This window comes from Rana temporaria, chromosome 1, assembly GCF_905171775.1.
Source record: "Rana temporaria chromosome 1, aRanTem1.1, whole genome shotgun sequence".
In the NCBI taxonomy this organism is placed as follows: domain Eukaryota; kingdom Metazoa; phylum Chordata; class Amphibia; order Anura; family Ranidae; genus Rana; species Rana temporaria.
Window position 1 is genome coordinate 281,078,836 of NC_053489.1, and position 20,235 is coordinate 281,099,070.

The 20,235-nt window shown below is 45.5% G+C and overlaps 1 protein-coding gene across 1 annotated transcript in view; it reads left to right on the forward strand.

Moving 5' to 3' along the window:
- Nucleotides 1–558: 558 nt before the first annotated feature.
- The window catches only part of TRPM6 (transient receptor potential cation channel subfamily M member 6), a 253,247-nt gene continuing 233,570 nt past the window's right edge, over nt 559–20,235 (forward strand). Inside the window, exons 1-3 of the mRNA XM_040324943.1 lie at nt 559–618; nt 13,001–13,102; nt 17,577–17,678. Of these exons, the coding sequence (XP_040180877.1) occupies nt 559–618; nt 13,001–13,102; nt 17,577–17,678 (264 nt within the window). The remainder of the gene's footprint in view (nt 619–13,000; nt 13,103–17,576; nt 17,679–20,235) is intronic.

Genomic DNA, 20,235 nt, shown 5'->3' on the forward strand with positions numbered 1-20,235 from the left:
GAGTAAGGTTATTTTCCCCTCCCGTCTTTCAGGACAGCCCACAATTGAGAGATACTCCTCCTCTTCCTCTAGGAAACACTGCGCCAGCCCATACATTTCTCACTCCCCCTGCCAGACCTCAGTATTAGTGTTTCCTCCGGTGGGGAGACACTGTGCATGGGAACCTAGGCCAATTTCAGTCAGAGGACTGAGGCCATTTCTTTTACCTTAAAGGAAGCAGAGGCTTCCAGGTGAATCCTGGTGCGGTGCAGGCCCACCATTAGCCACCCCATCCACGCCGAGCGCGGCTCCTGGTTGCGGGGGACCCCTATCTCGTCCAGCGGGGCGCAGCGAGGGAGACATCAGGGCTCGCCCTGTACTACAGGCCGCAAAAAAATTTTGAACCGAGCGGGCTGGACGGCGGGTGACGTCATTTCCGGCGTAGAGCGGATGTCTCCCCTTTGAACCGCGACTTCCGGTTCCGGGTCGCGGTGCTGATAGGAGGTCCGGGCGGACGCTGGAGGGAGTCGGATCTCGCACAGGCGAAGAGAAGCTCTCAGCAAGCAGCCACCTGCGGTCATGTCGGCAGCATCTCCAGAGCCAGCCCTGACAACTGACGCTACCTCCAGCGAGCCTAAGGTAAGAGTACCCTGGGGAGGGGCGCTCTCTAGCTTAGGTTTGCCTCTCCATGTAGGGTTCAATGCATGGGGAGGCAAGCCCCCTGGGTGGCCAGGGGAGGGGGAGTCCTTAGTCCCAGGATTTATAGAGGGCTAGGTGCACTCCCAGGGTTGTAACCAAGTTTATAATTTTTGTTTAAAACTGTTGTTTCTGTCCTTTTCTGTATTTCAGAAGGCCATTGAAAAAACGGGTGGTGGAAGGCATAGCTCAAAGAGGAAGTGTGCCTCCTGTAGGGATGTCCTTCCAGAATCTTGGACTAAGGTCCTATGTAGGGATTGCATTCAATCCTTAGTCAGGGAAAATGAATTAGAACAGGAGTCAGGACTTGCAGCCTCTGTTAAAGAGCTGTCATCCACTTTCTCCTCATTCAAATCTCTGTTTGAGAGGTTACAGCCTTTGGCTGTCCCCACCCAGGTTACAACCCAGCCACAGGCTCAGGGTCCTGCTCCTGTCATACCCATTGCAACAGCTATGGCAGATGTTTCCGCAGGCCCTTCCCAAGAGGAACAGGTTCCTCCAGATAGTGCCACCTCTGATTCTCAAGAGGGGTCAGATGGAGAGGACCAGGACGGGGAGTCCAGGAAGCCCTCTAGGTACAAATTGTCACTGGATGAGGTAGAGGACCTCTTAGGGGCAGTTTACACAACCCTTGGTATCCAAACCGACAAGAAACCTCTTACCCTCCATGATCGAATGTACAGGGGTCTGGAGGAGCAAGAGAAAAAGGTCTTCCCAGTACATGATATACTGGTTGAGACCATTAAGAAGGAGTGGCAGGATCCTGAAAGGAAACCCTTTTTTTTCCAGATCCCTAAAGAGGAGATTCCCTTTCTCAGAGGATCCTTCGTCTTTTTGGAACAAGAGCCCCAAATTAGACGCCGCCTTCTCCCAAGTGTCCAGGAACACGGATTTAGCGTTTGAGGACATGGGGGTTTTGTCCGATGTTATGGACAAAAGAATGGATTCCCTATTAAAGAAATGTTGGGATTCTACTATAGGGAACCTGAAACCAGAACTTGCCGTCACGGTAATGGCTCGCAATCTGGAGCATTGGCTCTCTAAGATTCAGGAGCACATTGAAGCTGGTACGGATAAGGAAACTATTTTAGCCTCCTTCCCTACTATCCTGCAAGGGGTCGCTTATATAGCGGATGCCTCAGCGGAGTCAGTCCGCATGTCGGCCAGATCGGCTGCTCTGGCTAACTCGGCCAGAAGGGCCCTCTGGCTCAAAACTTGGACTGGCGACAGCGTCTCTAAATCCAAGTTATGTGGTATTCCCTTCACAGGTGACTTGCTTTTTGGCCCAGGCCTTGAAGCAGTACTAGACCGCACGGCGGACAAAAAGAAAGCCTTTCCTCCTAAAAGAAAAGTCACAGTACAGGCAGGAAGGGGGTTTCGTCCGCAAAAACAAAAAGGGGCCAAACCGGCAGGCCAAAAGAAGGTTTGGACCCCCAGGGGCAGAGGCAGAGGTGGAGCGATTTTTCACCCTCCTGTCCAGCCCCCTAAGAACCCATGACTCGTTAGTCAGGGTGGGAGGAAGACTGGGGACCTTTCTCCCACAATGGGAATCAATTTCCCCAAACCAGTTTGTCCTGGCGGTCATAAGAGGGGGATACCGACTGGAATTTTCATCACCTCCCCCCCAGAGATACCTAGTCACCCATCTACCCAGGGACAAGGAGAAATCCGAAGCCTTGTTGGGAGCTCTAAGGGAGCTAGAGGATCAGAGTGTCATCCTCAGAGTTCCAAGGGCAGAGGAAGGAAGGGGATTTTATTCACACATCTTTGTGGTAAAGAAGCCCTCGGGGAAATACAGGTTAATCCTAAACCTAAAACCTCTGAACAGATCCATTTCATACAGGAAATTCCGCATGGAATCGATTTATACAGTCAGAGCCCTCCTTCCCCTCAATTGTTTCATGGTATCTCTGGACCTCAGAGACGCATACTTACACGTTCCGATCGCAGAGAATTCTCAGAAATATCTGCGATTGGCCGTGGACCTAGAGGGAACGATTGTACACCTCCAGTTCCAGGCTCTGCCATTCGGGCTATCCTCATCGCCCCGGATTTTTACCAAGATCCTGGCAGAACCCATAGCGTTTCTGCGACTTCAGGGAATATCCATCATAGCCTATCTGGACGACCTGCTTCTTTTCGCAGCCTCGCCAGAGCAGCTATCCAGGGACCTGGAAGTGACCAAGAAGGTTCTAACGGACCTAGGGTGGTTACTGAACCTAGAAAAGTCCAGTTTAAATCCATCCCAACGGATCACTTACCTGGGGTACCTGCTGGATTCTACTCTCTCAAGAGTGTTCCTCCCGGTAGAAAAAGTCGAGAAGTTGGACAGAGCAGTGGCTTCCCTCCAAAACAATCAACAGGTGTCACTAAGGTCCCTGATGTCAACGCTAGGTCTGTTGACATCTGCCCTCCCAGCCGTGCAGTGGGCAGGTATTCACTTTCGCCCGCTGCAGGCCTTCCTACTAAGGGTCTGGGATCACAGCCTAGAAGCCCTAGACTCCTTGATTCAAGTACCACTTCAGGTAAAAAGATCCCTCTGGTGGTGGAGAAAGGCCACCAACGTAACCCAAGGACGTCTGTGGATTATCCCGGTGTCTCGGGTGGTAACCACAGACGCAAGGGCTGGGGAGCGCACCTGGGATCACTTCCAGCGCAGGGTACCTGGGGTCTCCAGGATCTGAAAAGATCTTCCAATTGGAAGGAGCTGAGGGCAGTGGGCCTAGCCCTCAGGTTCTTTCAGGAAGAACTCCAGGGGCACCACATTCAGGTGAGATCGGACAATTCATCGGCCGTAGCCTACTTAAACAAGCAGGGCGGCACGAGAAGCGAAAGTTTGTCGGTCCTGACAGCAGAGATTCTGGGCTGGGCCGAGATCCACACCCTCTCCCTTTCGGCGGTCTTTCTGAGGGGAGAAAGAAACGTGACAGCAGACTTCCTCAGTCGAAGGCAGCTGAGGGAGGGCGAGTGGACCCTCAACCAGGAGGTCTTTCATCTCCTGAACAAGAGATGGGGAACTCTGGAGGTGGACCTCTTCGCCTCAAGAGAAAATGCGAAGACCCCCTGTTTCATGGCACCCCACCTACAGTCCTAACTATCAGTTTTGAGAGCCTCCATAGTGTATTTATGGGTAGACTCGATGAACTACTCAGTCTTTTTTTGCCTTTTTTTTTTCTTTATATAGAAGCACATGCATTATAATGGATAGGCAGAGTGCAGGTGAGCCTGGAGAGAGACCACCCCTCCTCAAGGGCACACTGGACACCCAACATATAGCACAATGGCAGTAAAGATGTCTGGGTTTTTCCTCCTGCATGCATGCCTGAGCTAAGGGCAGATTGAATACAAGAAGTATATGAATCATCTGCCCTTACTCAAGAAGGCCTCAGCTATAAGTGCAAGGGTGTGTTTTTCAAAGTGATTTTTCTGCAAAATAAAGCATTGAGACATGGAGTTTGTTTTGAATATTAAAAATAAAATAGTCTTTTTGGTTTGTGGTGCTCAGATGAAGTGTAGTTCCACTTTAAGTAGCGAATCAGAAAAGAAAATCGATTGATTCTTCCATCAACACTGACTGTGTTGATGAGGGAATGCCTCCCGCATATCTATTGTATTCTGCCAGCAGGGGGCGTGTGGAGCCTTCCCAGTCGGCAGAATACAATGGTTACTGCTAACGGCTGCAAGATCGATTTGGGTACAATCAGCCTGCCCATGCAAATATAGAAGAAAGATAAGTGACATAGATACTGCATTAGGTGATATAAATACTGCATTTCTGGCAAGATCAATAGGCGTTTGTTGAAAATGTTTTTGGCCTGAAAAAAACAAAAACAATCCTCAACATCTTTAAGACCACAATATGTTACATTTTTGTTTTTGGGTATAGTTATCCCTTAAGGCTACATTTAGACAAGCAATGAGGGGCGAATAGTTTGCTGTGTCCTAAGGCAGCTAAATGGTCACCTCTGAATGGAGCTGCATTGTGTGCTATAATCTCATACAAACTGCCCAACTAGCTACAGTAAGAAAGTCTTCAGAGCTGCTATCCCTAGATGCACACTGTCTGCTTCCAGGGTTGCTCAGTACCTCTGTTTGCATGCAGAGGTACATGCATGCAGCAGTGGCACTGGCTATTTGTACAAATCTGACAGCTGCTGCTTGGCACGTAGACCGTGTACATGCATTGTTTAGAATGGCTGGCAAGAAACTGCCACTTGTGAAAAGCCATGTCAATGTAGCCTAAATATACAGAAAGTGAATTTTTCATCTGCATGGTTGCTCCAGGTCAATGACTCAGAAAATACTAAAGCAATTGGATTGGCATGGCTACTAAGCACTCTACGTTCTTCTGCAGCGGTTGCTTGTGCGCGCTCTCAGCAGGTTTGGCTGTGGTTGGCCCTGTACCATGTGATTGCTTTGACCAATCACAGTGATCACAATAAATAGTAGTAAACAATGGCTGTCATTAACGACTTGAGAGCCGCGCTATAGACGAAAAACGTCCACATTGCGGCTCTCAACTGCCGGGTGGACGTCCCTGGACGTCCTGCTGTTTACATTCACCCCGCGTGCCGCCGAGGGCACGCAGTGGGGAAAAACTGTGCTCGGCGTGTCACGTGATGCCGATGCGCGTGCCTGGCGGTCGCGTTGTCTGCCAGGTACTCGCGATCGGCAATTACAGAGGCAGGATGTGGAGCTCTGTGTGTAAACACAGAGCTCCACGTCCTGTCAGGGAGAGAGGAGGCCGATGCTGTGTCCCTTGTACATAGGGATACAGATCGGTCAGCTCCCCCAGTCAGTCCCCTCCCCCCACAGTAAGAATCACTCCCAGGAAATACATTTAACCCCTTCCTCGCCCCCTAGTGTTAACCCCTTCCCTGCCAGTCACATTTATACGGTAATCAGTGCATATTTATAGCACTGTTCGCTGTATAAATATGAATGGTCTCAAAATAGTGTCAAAGGTGTCTGATATGTCCGCCACAATATCGCAGGCCTGACAAAAATCGCAGATCGCCGCCATTACTAGTAAAAAATAAATCATAAATCTATCCCCTATTTTGAAGGCGCTATAACTTTTGCGCAAACCAATCAATTTTCCCCTATTTGCGTTTTTTTTTACCATAAATATGTAGAAGAATACGTATCAGCCTAAAAAAAATTGGAATATTATTATAACAAAAAGTAAAAAAATATTGTGTTTTTTTTCAAAATTTTCAGTTTTTTTTGTTTATAGCGCAAAAAATAAAAACCAAAGAGGTGATCAAATATAACCAAAAGAAAGCTCTATTTGTGGGGAAAAAAAATCTAAAAATATCATTTGGGTACAGTGTTGTATGACCGCGCAATTGTCATTTAAAATGTGTCAGCGCTGAAAGCTGAAAATTGGTCTGGGCAGGAAGGGGGTTTAAATGCACAGTAAGGAAGTGGTTAATGATGTCATTGTTTACTACTGCGATCTCTGTGATTGGTAACAGTGATCACACAGTATAGGGCCAATCACCGCTATCACAGTAGTTCTCAATTGCTGCATGCTGCCGTAGAGTGTCAGAAATGGTGACGCTGCACTGCTATGGTGACAGTATGTAACAAAATAAAATGTAAATCTTTTTTTTTTTTTGTCACATAGTGGGGGAGATTCAGATAGAGATACGACGGCGTATCTCCTGATATGCCGTCGTATCTCTGAGATCCGACAGTCGGATCTATGCGACTAATTCATAAGAATCAGTTACGCATAGATCTCCCTTAGATCCGACAGGTGTAAGTGACTTACACCGTCGGATCTTAGGCTGCAATCTCCCGCCGGCCGCTAGGTGGCGCTTCCATTTGTATACGCGACGAATATGCAAATGAGGAGATCCGCCGATTCAGAAACGAACGCCCGCCCGTCGCTTTTTTTTTACGTCGTTTGCGTTCAACGTCATTGGGAGCAATGCACGCCGGGAAAATTCGCGGACGGCGCATGCGCATTTAAATCGGCGCGGGGACACGCCTGATTTAAATACTACACTCCCCCTAGCCGCGGAATCTGAATTCCGCCGGGTGATTTACGATCCGCCGGCACAAGTTTCGAGGTAAGTGCTTTCTGAATACTGCACTAGCCTCGCAAATTTGCGCCGGCGGATCGTAAATCAGATAGATTACGCGGATCTAAAGATCCGCTAATCTATCTGAATCTACCCCACTGTCTCTAGAACAAATTCAGTATCATTAAGGTAACATTATACAACTTTTCCGGTGATCATGTCAATGGCTGGCTGATCTGATATCACTGTATGTCAGTGTCACCAACCATTATCTCTGATCATCATCATAACAGAACAATGTCACAAGACCAGTGCTGCCAGTCAGTGTCCTTAATCGCCACTGTGCACTCAGTGTCCCTGATCACTGCCACATCAGTAATGGTGTCACCAAAAGGATTTCACATGCCTGATGCTCTTTAAAGAGCCATCTTTGTTCAGCTATCTGTGTGGCCTCTGCCTGCTGCCTGTACTGGATCTGGCCTTTTTATTGACCACGTTTGTGCCTGCTGCCTGGACCGATCTTTTGCGTGTTTACCGCCGCCTGAGCTGACCGATCTGTACATCCAAAACAAACCACCTCCTGCACATTAGTGTGATAGTATGGTAACTGCTTCTCAACTCAGGACAACTACCAGTACTTCAAGCTTTGGAACTGTGGGCATCCTGAAACAAACTATAAAAACACAAGCAAAAGAGGGTGCACCAACCTAGTGAATTATCCTATGTGACCTTTCTTATAAATTTACATTAAAATATACTTACAAGCCATGTGACTGGAACAGTATATCAAGCTACACAAATGTACTTAAATGGGTTGTAAAGGAAATTATTTTTTTCCCTAAATAGCTTCCTTTACCTTAGTGCAGTCCTCCTTCACCTACCTCATCTTTCAATTTTGCTTTTAAATGTCCTAATTTCTTCTGAGAAATGCTCACTTCCTGTTCTTCTATCTGTAATTACACACCATAATGCGAGGCTTTCTCCCTGGTGTGGAGAAAACCTCTTGAGGGGGGAGGGGGAGAGCGGGCAAGTCAGGACACTCTCTACTTTGCAGATAGAGAAAGGACCTGTGTGTTAGTGGGCGTCCTGACACTCCTGCTCGCCCCATCAAGAGGCTTTCTCCACGCCAGGGAGAAAGCCTTGCATTACTGTGGAGTTACAGACAAAAGAACAGGAAGTGTGCATTTCTCAGAAGAAATAAGGACATTTAAAAGCAAAATGGAAGGATGAGGTAAGTGAAGGTGGACTGCACTAAGGTAAAGGAAGCTATTTAGGGAAAAAAAATGTTTTACCTTTACAACCCCTTTAAGACTCAGCTTACTCCAAAGCTCAGGAGAACTTCCCTGGGATCCTAGTTGGCCTCAGCGTTTTGAGGGCTATGCACTTTTCTTCAGAGCCAAACCTTCAGGATCCTCTCTGCACACCTATTTATAGCACACTATTCATGATTCATGAAGCGTATTGCTGAGGTGATTAGCAATATCATATCTGCAGTCTCCATTATCTGCATTGCTTATATTAATTGCACATGCTGGTGTTGGATAAAGAGTATGTTTATAGACTGTTTAGGCCAGATTAGAAGAAGATAAAGTAATTGCACAATTGGAGAATAAGTCTTGGACTTTAGAGTTAATCAGATATAATATTAGAAGCAATTAGTGAAACAAGAGCTACCTGTGCAAGAATTTAAAGTTTGGTATTTAAGCTAGGTTTACACTGCTGAAATTAGATTTGTATCCAACTTTAACTGTGCGATTATGTAGTGATATTTGGTAGGACCACAATGGAATCACTGCACTGGAATCACACCAAAGTAGTTCATGAACCTTTTCCAAAATCTCTCTGTGCTGAGTCACATGATTAGGAATTAAAAACAGTGGGCTGGATTCAGGTAGAATTGCGCATATTTTACGGAGGCGCAGGGCAACGTTTTTGCCCTGCGCCCCCGCAAATTTACTGCGCTGCCCTTGATTCACGGAGCAGTAGCTCCGTAAATTGCGCGGGCGCGCCGGCAAAATGTCCGGCGTAAGTGCGCGCAATTTAAATGATCCCGTAGGGGGCGGGAATCATTTAAATTAGGCGCGTTCCCGCGCCGATCGTAGAGCGCATGCTCCGTCGGGAAACTTTCCCGACGTGCATTGCGGCAAATGACGTCGCAAGGACGTCATTTGCTTCAAAGTGAACGTGAATGGCGTCCAGCGCCATTCACGATTCACTTACGCAAAGTATGTAAATTTCAAATTTCGCAACGCGGGAACGACGGGTATACGTAACATTGGCTGCGCCTGCTAATAGCAGGGGCAGCCTTACGCGAAAACCGCCGTACGGAAACTACGTAAACTGCGTACGCAGGGCTCAGGCAACATTGTGAATCGGCGTTAGTATGCAATTTGCATACTATACGCTGAGCACAACGGGAACGCCACCTAGCGGCCATCGCAAGAATGCAGCCTAAGATATGCGGGCATAAGAGCCTTATGCCGCGCATATCTTAGGCTGCAGTCAGCGTAACGAGGTTCCTGAATCAGGAGCATTCGTTACGCCGGGGCAAGTAAGCAATTGCGCTGTGTAACTTATGGTTACACAGGCGCAATTGCTTCTTGAATCCAGGCCAGTGTGATGTGATTTTCCTTGTCATGCGATTCTGGGTGACTCAAGTTGCATCTGAAATTGCAGTAGTGAGAACCAGGCCTTAGTATAAGTCACTGAAGACAGGTTTTCCGTTTCTTCCTAGTAAATCTGTTTGCAATCAAAGCACATGTATGGTCAAAATGTAACATTGTAAATGCCTTGGATGTAGTGTCAAGAGACCTCTTGGGTCAAAGTTTTCTTTTAAAATGGATTTTATTGTTTACAGTGGACTAACTTTCTTTTCACATGGATGTCACTGGTTATTTATATATTTATGTGGTTTCACAAACTATTGTGGAAAAGTATTTTCATTTATTCTAAAACTGATCTAACTATGAAAAAATACATTTTAATATATTTTTTGGGGATATTTATTATAGCAAAAAGTACAAAAATATTGCTTTTTTTTTAAAAAATTGTCTCTTTATTTTTGTTTATAGCGCAAAAAATAAAACCTGCAGAGGTGATCAAATACCACCAAAAGAAAGCTCTGTTTGTGAAAAAAAAGGGACGTCAATTTTGTTTGAGAGCAACGTCGCACAACCGCGCAATTGTCAGTTAAAACGGCGCAATACTGAATCGCAAAAAGTGCTCTGGCCTTTGGCCAGCCAAATGGTCTGGGGCTGAAGTGGTTAACAGGTTACTGCTGCTTCCTCAACTTACTCCTGAAAATGCATCTCACCACGAAGCATGTTGAGTGAAGTGTGTATGGATGGTGGAGCCCCCATTGTACTATAATAATGGGTAGTCATTTCTGATTTTTTGAATAATTATGTGGAGTTCCTCTGTCCTCTATGCTGGGCAGTATTTATAACAGGCACATTTTTTTTTTTAGGTACTAAGGTATTGATTTTAAAACTCATGTGTAAATAAATTTGTCTTTTTATATTGATAAATTGGTGACATCAGTGTCCTAAAAATTGTTATTAGTTTATGGGTTTGCTATACTGAAAGCTGTTTAGTACAGTATATACTGTATGTCTTTGTATTGTACAGCTTATAAAAGGTGATTTTTTAGGCCGCATTCACACCTGAGCGTAGCATTTTCGATAGTTTTTTCTGGCATTTGTCGCACGTTTTGTTGCCCGTATTAACACGTGTTCGCGCGTTTGCATACAGCGTTGTCCGACGTTTTTGAACTTCGTTGTTTTTTATTTTAGCCAATAGGAAAAATGCTCATCTCTTTCATCATTTGTTGCTATGTTGGTAGATTTTTTTATCTTCTTCCTGGGTGAATATTCTATTTCACAGAACAGATTAAAGCGACAAAACGCCCGTAGAAACGCTCGGTGAGCATTTCCATTAGTTTCTATGGGGATTAAAAACATTCAAAAACGCCCAAATCAGCACGATTAGCGCAACAAAAAAGGGTCCAGAACTAATTTGAGCTTCAGGCGTTCGGCTTCAGGCGTTTTGGAGTGGAGATATGAACCATCTCCATAAAGAATGATGTATTTTTTCCCCTCTAGCGTTTTATCGCTTCAGGCTACAAAACGCTCAGGTGTGAATGCAGCCTAAATGCTGGGTTCACACTTAAATCAGATGCTGCGCACAGCAGGGGTAAGGTTGCCACCTGTTCGGGATTCACCCAGGCAGTTTGGGTTTGGAATCATGCATCCGAATTTCAGACTGTTTGAGACCCAGACACATAATTCAGACCAGACTACTGCCGCGTACACACGATCGGACATTCCGGCAACAAAACCGTGGATAAATTTCCGACAGATGTTGGCTCAAACTTGTCTTGCATACACACGGTCACACAAATGTTGTCGGAAATTGCGAACATCAAGAACGCAGTCACGCACAGCACGTACGACGGCACAATAAAACGGAAGTTCAATAGCAAGTGCGCCACCCTTTGGGCACCTTCTGCTAATCTCGTGTTAGTAGATGTTTGGTGAGGGACGATTCGTGTTTTTCAGCTTCATGCTTTTCAGTCCATTACAGCGTGAGGAATGTGCTATCTCCATTACGAACGCTAGTTTTACCAGACCGAGCGCTTCTGCCTCGTACTCGATTCAGAGCATGCGTGGAATTTTGTGCGTCGGAATTCTCTAGACACGCTCGGAATTTACGAGAATGGATTTTGTTGTCGGAAAATTCGAGAACCAGCTCTCAAATTTTTGTTGTTGTAAAATGTCCGATAGGGCCTACACACGGTCAGAATTTCTGACCAAAAGCTCCTACCGAACATTTGTTGTCGGAAATTTTGAGCGTGTGTACGCGGCATATGGCTTCCCAGCAGGGTTGCCCAAAGCCAACACTATCAATCCCCTCCAAACACACACACAGATGGGAAAGGAGAGAGGGCTCAATCTGCACCTCTTTCTCCCGCCTCTACCCCTCGTTCTCTGCCCACACTCCAATCCCCAGTGCTGTACCTCAGAAAAGGAAAGTGGGGTCGGGAAATTATAAGCCAAGCAGCCTTAGATACATCTGGATGAGAGGTGCTGACTGCCGAGGAGTGAGTGAGCTAACGTTCTATCCCAGTCTGTGACTGAAGTCTCCCCCCTTCTCTCTTTTCCCTCTAAGTAAGTACGCTAGGGTAAATCAGGGTTCAACTTCTCACAACACTCATTATATCAGAGCTCCCCTTTACACCAGAGGCCACAGTTCTCCCACTTACATCAAAGGCCTCGCCGTCAGGGGCGGACTGACAGCTCATGGGGCCCAGGGCCGGATTAACAATGGGGCTGATGGAGCTGCAGCTCCAGGCCCCTTTCTCAAGATAGGCCCCTTTGCCCAAAAAAAAAAAAAAAAAAAAAAATTTTTTTTTTTTTTTTTTTTTTTAAGATTTTTTTTTTTCTAAGATCGAATTTGGGGGGTTGTAGCTCGATGACCAGAGGTCACAGAAACCCCACATTTGGGGGTAGGCATGGGAAGACCTACCCCACAACTGGTGAAAATATGGGACGGCTATCATTTATGGTTCCGGAGATACGGGCCTGCTTGCACAGCCTGTCAGAAGCTACATTCAGAGCGGCCAATATAAATACAAGCTGACACACTGCAGCAGACTGATAGGATCACAGTGCTTATAATAATTATTTGTATATTACTCATGGTAATTAACCCCTTGCCACCCAGGCCAATTCTGACACTTCTCTACTACATGTAAAAATCATCATTTGTTTTTTGCTAGAAAATGACTCTATGGTGGTCTTTGCACTTTTTATGTTGCAGGGTACAGAGCTGCACGATTCTGGCTAAAATGAGAATTGCAATTTTTTTGCTTAGAAGATAGATCACGATTCTCTCACGATTGTTGCGGCGTAACATCATCTTTCACATAAAAAAAAAAAAATGGGCTAACTTCACTGTTTTGTTTTTATGGTTTTTATTATTCATTGAAGTGGGAAAATGCAGTGTGACATAACATATTGCAGCAATAGCCATTGTATTCCCTAGAGTCTCTGCTAAAATATATATAATGTTTGGCAGTTCCAAGTAATTTTCTAGCAAATAATATTGCTTTCTAACTTAAGAAACAAGTGTTGGACTTTAAGTGGTTAAATTTAGTTACAATGTTAGTTAGTTACAATGTTTCATTTTGTTTACAAACTTCGCAGACTGCCCAGATTTGTTCTTTACACACAGAAGTGTATCCCTTTGATCTAAGAAGGAAGTGTCAGTTACAATGTTTCCTGTTAAAAACTTGGCAGACTGCCCAGATGCTTGATGCAATCAAGCATCAGATCTTTTGCTCTCCTAGACAGAAGTTGTCTAAGGGTTTCCAGGCCAAGAGCACTGGTTGTCTGTCTCAGGTGAGTTTAAATTAGCCTTAGACAACTTCTGTCTAGGAGAGCAAAAGATCTGATGCTTGATTGCTGACCTTCCTTTGTAGACCATTTATATCATTGCTGGATTTCCTCTTTGGAGATACCCTTATGGGAATGCTGTTTATGACCCTATCTAGCAGAGGGTCATATCTGTGAGGTGAGCGGCCATTACTACCATTGGTGGAGGTGTTTCTACTTATTTCCACGCTACAGCACCTGCATGATTTCTACTCATCACCAGTCACTTTAGAAAAGATTCTACTTGGACTTTCTATTATTGGACTTTTAGCGCTGCACTATCTATTTTACAGTTAGTTAAGTTAGCACAATTTTTTTTGGTATCCTAAGCAATGCTTTACATTTTTTTAGGTTACATGTTTAGAGTTACAGAGGAGGTCTAGTACTAGAATTATTGTTCTCGCTCTAACGATCGTGGCGTATGTAACCTGTGTGTATCTGGCTCTGATACTACCAGTGCCTACCCAGCCACTGACTACTATCTCTCCCCAGCCTGTCCTCACACACCCTCTCACCTGCTGACCTGTGGATGGGGGAATCACTCCTTCAGTGTTATTGTGTTCTGCCAGTGAATACAATGATCAGTGTTGCTAACTTTAGCTGGCAGCACTGATTGTTTTAAGAAAAAAAAAACAGGCTGGTTGTACTCAAGTTGATTAATAGATTGACTTGTGTAAAACCAGCTAGCCCATACATAGATTGACTATGGCTGGTCTCTGCATAATTGGCGTAATTTCAATCCATGTATGACCCGCTTAACCACTACTCAGTCCCTAAATATCCTTCCACTCCTGTACATAGTGCTCACTGTCATACTCTCCACACTCCTCTTCTGTACATAGTGCCCACTGTCATACTCTCCACACTTCTCTCCTATACATAGCACCCACTGTCATACCCTACACACTCCTCTCCTGTACATAGTGCCCACTGTCATACCCTCCACACTCCTCTCCTATACATAGCGCCCACTGTCATACCCTTCACACTCCTCTCCTGTACATAGTGCCTGCTGTCATACACGTCTCTCCTGTACTTAGTGCCCACTGTCGCACCCTCCACACTCCTCTCCTGTACATACTGCTCACTGTCATACCCTCCACACTCCTCTCCTATACATAGTGCCCACTGTCATACCCTCCACACTCCTCTCCTATACATAGTGTTCACTGTCATACCCTCCACACTCCTCTCCTATACATAGAGCCCACTATCATACCGTCTACATTCCTCTCCTGTACATACTGCCCACTGTCATACCCTCCACACTCCTCTCCTGTACATACTGCCCCATCATACCCTCCACACTTCTCTCTGGTACGTACTACCCTCTGTCATACCCCCTCACTCTTCCTGTACATACTGCCCATTGTCATACCCTTCACACTCCTCTCCTGTACATAGTGCTTTTTTCCGTACCCTTTGTACTCCTCTCCTGTACATAGTGCCCACTGTTAGACCCTCCACATTCCTCTTCCTCATCTGCACATACTTCCCACATATATACCATCCATACTCCTCCCCTATGTCGCTTACCCACAAAAACAGTTCTTTAAAATTATACTGAATATCCTCAATGTTACCAGCTCTAGAATGGACACACTTTTGTTAGTTCAACTAAAGGAAATATCAGTTCTCATATTTGTTCTGCCCCATTATTAGTACTCCTTTAATTTTGTGATTACTACTATGATGTATAGAGGAACATCGGGGATCTCAGCTACTCTAAATATAGCACTTATACTGTATAAAAAAGTGGCCCTGAAAATATTTTTTAAATGTTGGCAACTGTGCACTTAGACACTGCCCAAGGGCCACCGGGTCAGTAGGGGGCCCCATGAGAGGCTCCTGGGATCCTGTGATAATAAAGCGGTAGTAAACTTTCCTGACATTACTACTTTTTAGAGGCCCTGGGGTAGGTTATGCCACAACGTACAAGTATGCACAGCATATTAGCACATTAGTGTACACTTCAATTTTCAGACTGAGCCCTCCAGTGCTGCGATGAATCAGGCGGGGCCTGGACACTTCCATCTTCACCCGGTCTTCCTTCTGGGTTCTGTGCCTTTGGTCACTTGCCTTGGCTGGGCTGCGTTCATGTCATTCCCACGCATTTATTTATTATTTATTACACCCCATTCACACCTCCGCGACAAAACGCCCGACGCCGGCCGCTCGTGCCGCTGGAGGGGAGAATTCTCATTGCTGTCTATGAGATGGTTCACATCTCATAGACGCTGTACACCTGCGTTATGAAAAAAAGTCCCGGACCCTTTTTTTCAGGTGGCATTGGCGTTCGGCCATACAAAGCAATAGGAAGGATTTGTAAAAAAAAAGTTACACTATTCGCGGCAAAATACGCCGCGTACGCGGCGTTACTTGTCGCGGAGGTGTGAATGCAGCCTAAAAAGCCCCACCAAAATCCTCAGCACCAGGCCCATGATGTTCTTAATCTGGCCCTGATGGGGCCCCCGGGCAAAAGGAAATCATGGGGCCCCCTGAGTCTCTGCCCATGTGTCCCCACCCACGTTCAAGCTGCATCCACACAAAGTCCTACCTACATATTGCACTGCCCATATTGCATGCGTTCAAAGAATTTCTCGACACTACAATCAAAATAAATGTTTATTATAGGAATTAAAGAAAACTAAAATGTACATTAAAGTGCAACAAATGGTACATTTTCAAAATTAAGGTTTGTGCGGGTTGCTGCACAGATGTCTATGGAAATTGCACCAAGAAGTCGCCAAAAGTTGTACAGAAACTACTTTTGGGAATCGGTGCAGCGCCACAAATGGGGCATCGCACCGATTCGGGTAGTGCCATTGCCATGCGATTTGACATGTCAAATCGCATGGTAAATTGCTTCAATGTGAACTAGGTCTAAGTGCTATTCCCTATATAACACTGATATCTATACACTGAGTGGCATTCAGTGTACCAGATATCAGTGTGCAGGGGTGGACTCACCATCTGGTGTGCAGGGGCGGACTGCCCGAGGGTCCTGTGGTGGGAGGGCCCGGGCCGGCTCAGTCCGGTCCTGGAGGTGCCCACAGCAGCGGCAGCTTATCATACACAATAAAAAAAACTGAGTCTGTAACCCCGAGAAAGCAGTGCCTTGAACCATTAAATCCCACTAGCTAGGTTGATGTGGCTGTTGTATGAGAGGGTCGGGAGGTATGAGCTGGTCGGGATGGATGGCTCATCATGTTCACTAGTGAAAAGCAACTGACCTGACCTGCTGCCTGGTAAATAAGCACACTGTCACAGCACAGGGCAAGAATGTAAAGAAACAATCAATTCAGCATGGCTCTTATAACACAGATTACACTGTCACAGTAACTGCAGCCACAATGCTTTCATTATTTATGACACTAATACAGAGGAGTATATAGAGTCCTGTACAGAGGTGAGGTGAGGTGTGTGTGGTGCGGTGGGTAGCAGTGCGCATGCTCGGTACCTCAGAGGGGGGTGGCGAAGTATATAGATAGTATACAGAGGAGTATATAGAGTCCTGTACAGAGGTGAGGTGTGTGTGGTGCGGTGGGTAGCAGTTTTTTTTTTTTTTAAGATTTTTTTTTTTTCTAAGATCGAATTTGGGGGGTTGTAGCTCGATGACCAGAGGTCACAGAAACCCCACATTTGGGGGTAGGCATGGGAAGACCTACCCCACAACTGGTGAAAATATGGGACGGCTATCATTTATGGTTCCGGAGATACGGGCCTGCTTGCACAGCCTGTCAGAAGCTACATTCAGAGCGGCCAATATAAATACAAGCTGACACACTGCAGCAGACTGATAGGATCACAGTGCTTATAATAATTATTTGTATATTACTCATGGTAATTAACCCCTTGCCACCCAGGCCAATTCTGACACTTCTCTACTACATGTAAAAATCATCATTTGTTTTTTGCTAGAAAATGACTCTATGGTGGTCTTTGCACTTTTTATGTTGCAGGGTACAGAGCTGCACGATTCTGGCTAAAATGAGAATTGCAATTTTTTTGCTTAGAAGATAGATCACGATTCTCTCACGATTGTTGCGGCGTAACATCATCTTTCACATAAAAAAAAAAAAATGGGCTAACTTCACTGTTTTGTTTTTATGGTTTTTATTATTCATTGAAGTGGGAAAATGCAGTGTGACATAACATATTGCAGCAATAGCCATTGTATTCCCTAGAGTCTCTGCTAAAATATATATAATGTTTGGCAGTTCCAAGTAATTTTCTAGCAAATAATATTGCTTTCTAACTTAAGAAACAAGTGTTGGACTTTAAGTGGTTAAATTTAGTTACAATGTTAGTTAGTTACAATGTTTCATTTTGTTTACAAACTTCGCAGACTGCCCAGATTTGTTCTTTACACACAGAAGTGTATCCCTTTGATCTAAGAAGGAAGTGTCAGTTACAATGTTTCCTGTTAAAAACTTGGCAGACTGCCCAGATGCTTGATGCAATCAAGCATCAGATCTTTTGCTCTCCTAGACAGAAGTTGTCTAAGGGTTTCCAGGCCAAGAGCACTGGTTGTCTGTCTCAGGTGAGTTTAAATTAGCCTTAGACAACTTCTGTCTAGGAGAGCAAAAGATCTGATGCTTGATTGCTGACCTTCCTTTGTAGACCATTTATATCATTGCTGGATTTCCTCTTTGGAGATACCCTTATGGGAATGCTGTTTATGACCCTATCTAGCAGAGGGTCATATCTGTGAGGTGAGCGGCCATTACTACCATTGGTGGAGGTGTTTCTACTTATTTCCACGCTACAGCACCTGCATGATTTCTACTCATCACCAGTCACTTTAGAAAAGATTCTACTTGGACTTTCTATTATTGGACTTTTAGCGCTGCACTATCTATTTTACAGTTAGTTAAGTTAGCACAATTTTTTTTGGTATCCTAAGCAATGCTTTACATTTTTTTAGGTTACATGTTTAGAGTTACAGAGGAGGTCTAGTACTAGAATTATTGTTCTCGCTCTAACGATCGTGGCGTATGTAACCTGTGTGTATCTGGCTCTGATACTACCAGTGCCTACCCAGCCACTGACTACTATCTCTCCCCAGCCTGTCCTCACACACCCTCTCACCTGCTGACCTGTGGATGGGGGAATCACTCCTTCAGTGTTATTGTGTTCTGCCAGTGAATACAATGATCAGTGTTGCTAACTTTAGCTGGCAGCACTGATTGTTTTAAGAAAAAAAAAACAGGCTGGTTGTACTCAAGTTGATTAATAGATTGACTTGTGTAAAACCAGCTAGCCCATACATAGATTGACTATGGCTGGTCTCTGCATAATTGGCGTAATTTCAATCCATGTATGACCCGCTTAACCACTACTCAGTCCCTAAATATCCTTCCACTCCTGTACATAGTGCTCACTGTCATACTCTCCACACTCCTCTTCTGTACATAGTGCCCACTGTCATACTCTCCACACTTCTCTCCTATACATAGCACCCACTGTCATACCCTACACACTCCTCTCCTGTACATAGTGCCCACTGTCATACCCTCCACACTCCTCTCCTATACATAGCGCCCACTGTCATACCCTTCACACTCCTCTCCTGTACATAGTGCCTGCTGTCATACACGTCTCTCCTGTACTTAGTGCCCACTGTCGCACCCTCCACACTCCTCTCCTGTACATACTGCTCACTGTCATACCCTCCACACTCCTCTCCTATACATAGTGCCCACTGTCATACCCTCCACACTCCTCTCCTATACATAGTGTTCACTGTCATACCCTCCACACTCCTCTCCTATACATAGAGCCCACTATCATACCGTCTACATTCCTCTCCTGTACATACTGCCCACTGTCATACCCTCCACACTCCTCTCCTGTACATACTGCCCCATCATACCCTCCACACTTCTCTCTGGTACGTACTACCCTCTGTCATACCCCCTCACTCTTCCTGTACATACTGCCCATTGTCATACCCTTCACACTCCTCTCCTGTACATAGTGCTTTTTTCCGTACCCTTTGTACTCCTCTCCTGTACATAGTGCCCACTGTTAGACCCTCCACATTCCTCTTCCTCATCTGCACATACTTCCCACATATATACCATCCATACTCCTCCCCTATGTCGCTTACCCACAAAAACAGTTCTTTAAAATTATACTGAATATCCTCAATGTTACCAGCTCTAGAATGGACACACTTTTGTTAGTTCAACTAAAGGAAATATCAGTTCTCATATTTGTTCTGCCCCATTATTAGTACTCCTTTAATTTTGTGATTACTACTATGATGTATAGAGGAACATCGGGGATCTCAGCTACTCTAAATATAGCACTTATACTGTATAAAAAAGTGGCCCTGAAAATATTTTTTAAATGTTGGCAACTGTGCACTTAGACACTGCCCAAGGGCCACCGGGTCAGTAGGGGGCCCCATGAGAGGCTCCTGGGATCCTGTGATAATAAAGCGGTAGTAAACTTTCCTGACATTACTACTTTTTAGAGGCCCTGGGGTAGGTTATGCCACAACGTACAAGTATGCACAGCATATTAGCACATTAGTGTACACTTCAATTTTCAGACTGAGCCCTCCAGTGCTGCGATGAATCAGGCGGGGCCTGGACACTTCCATCTTCACCCGGTCTTCCTTCTGGGTTCTGTGCCTTTGGTCACTTGCCTTGGCTGGGCTGCGTTCATGTCATTCCCACGCATTTATTTATTATTTATTACACCCCATTCACACCTCCGCGACAAAACGCCCGACGCCGGCCGCTCGTGCCGCTGGAGGGGAGAATTCTCATTGCTGTCTATGAGATGGTTCACATCTCATAGACGCTGTACACCTGCGTTATGAAAAAAAGTCCCGGACCCTTTTTTTCAGGTGGCATTGGCGTTCGGCCATACAAAGCAATAGGAAGGATTTGTAAAAAAAAAGTTACACTATTCGCGGCAAAATACGCCGCGTACGCGGCGTTACTTGTCGCGGAGGTGTGAATGCAGCCTAAAAGGCCCCACCAAAATCCTCAGCACCAGGCCCATGATGTTCTTAATCTGGCCCTGATGGGGCCCCCGGGCAAAAGGAAATCATGGGGCCCCCTGAGTCTCTGCCCATGTGTCCCCAC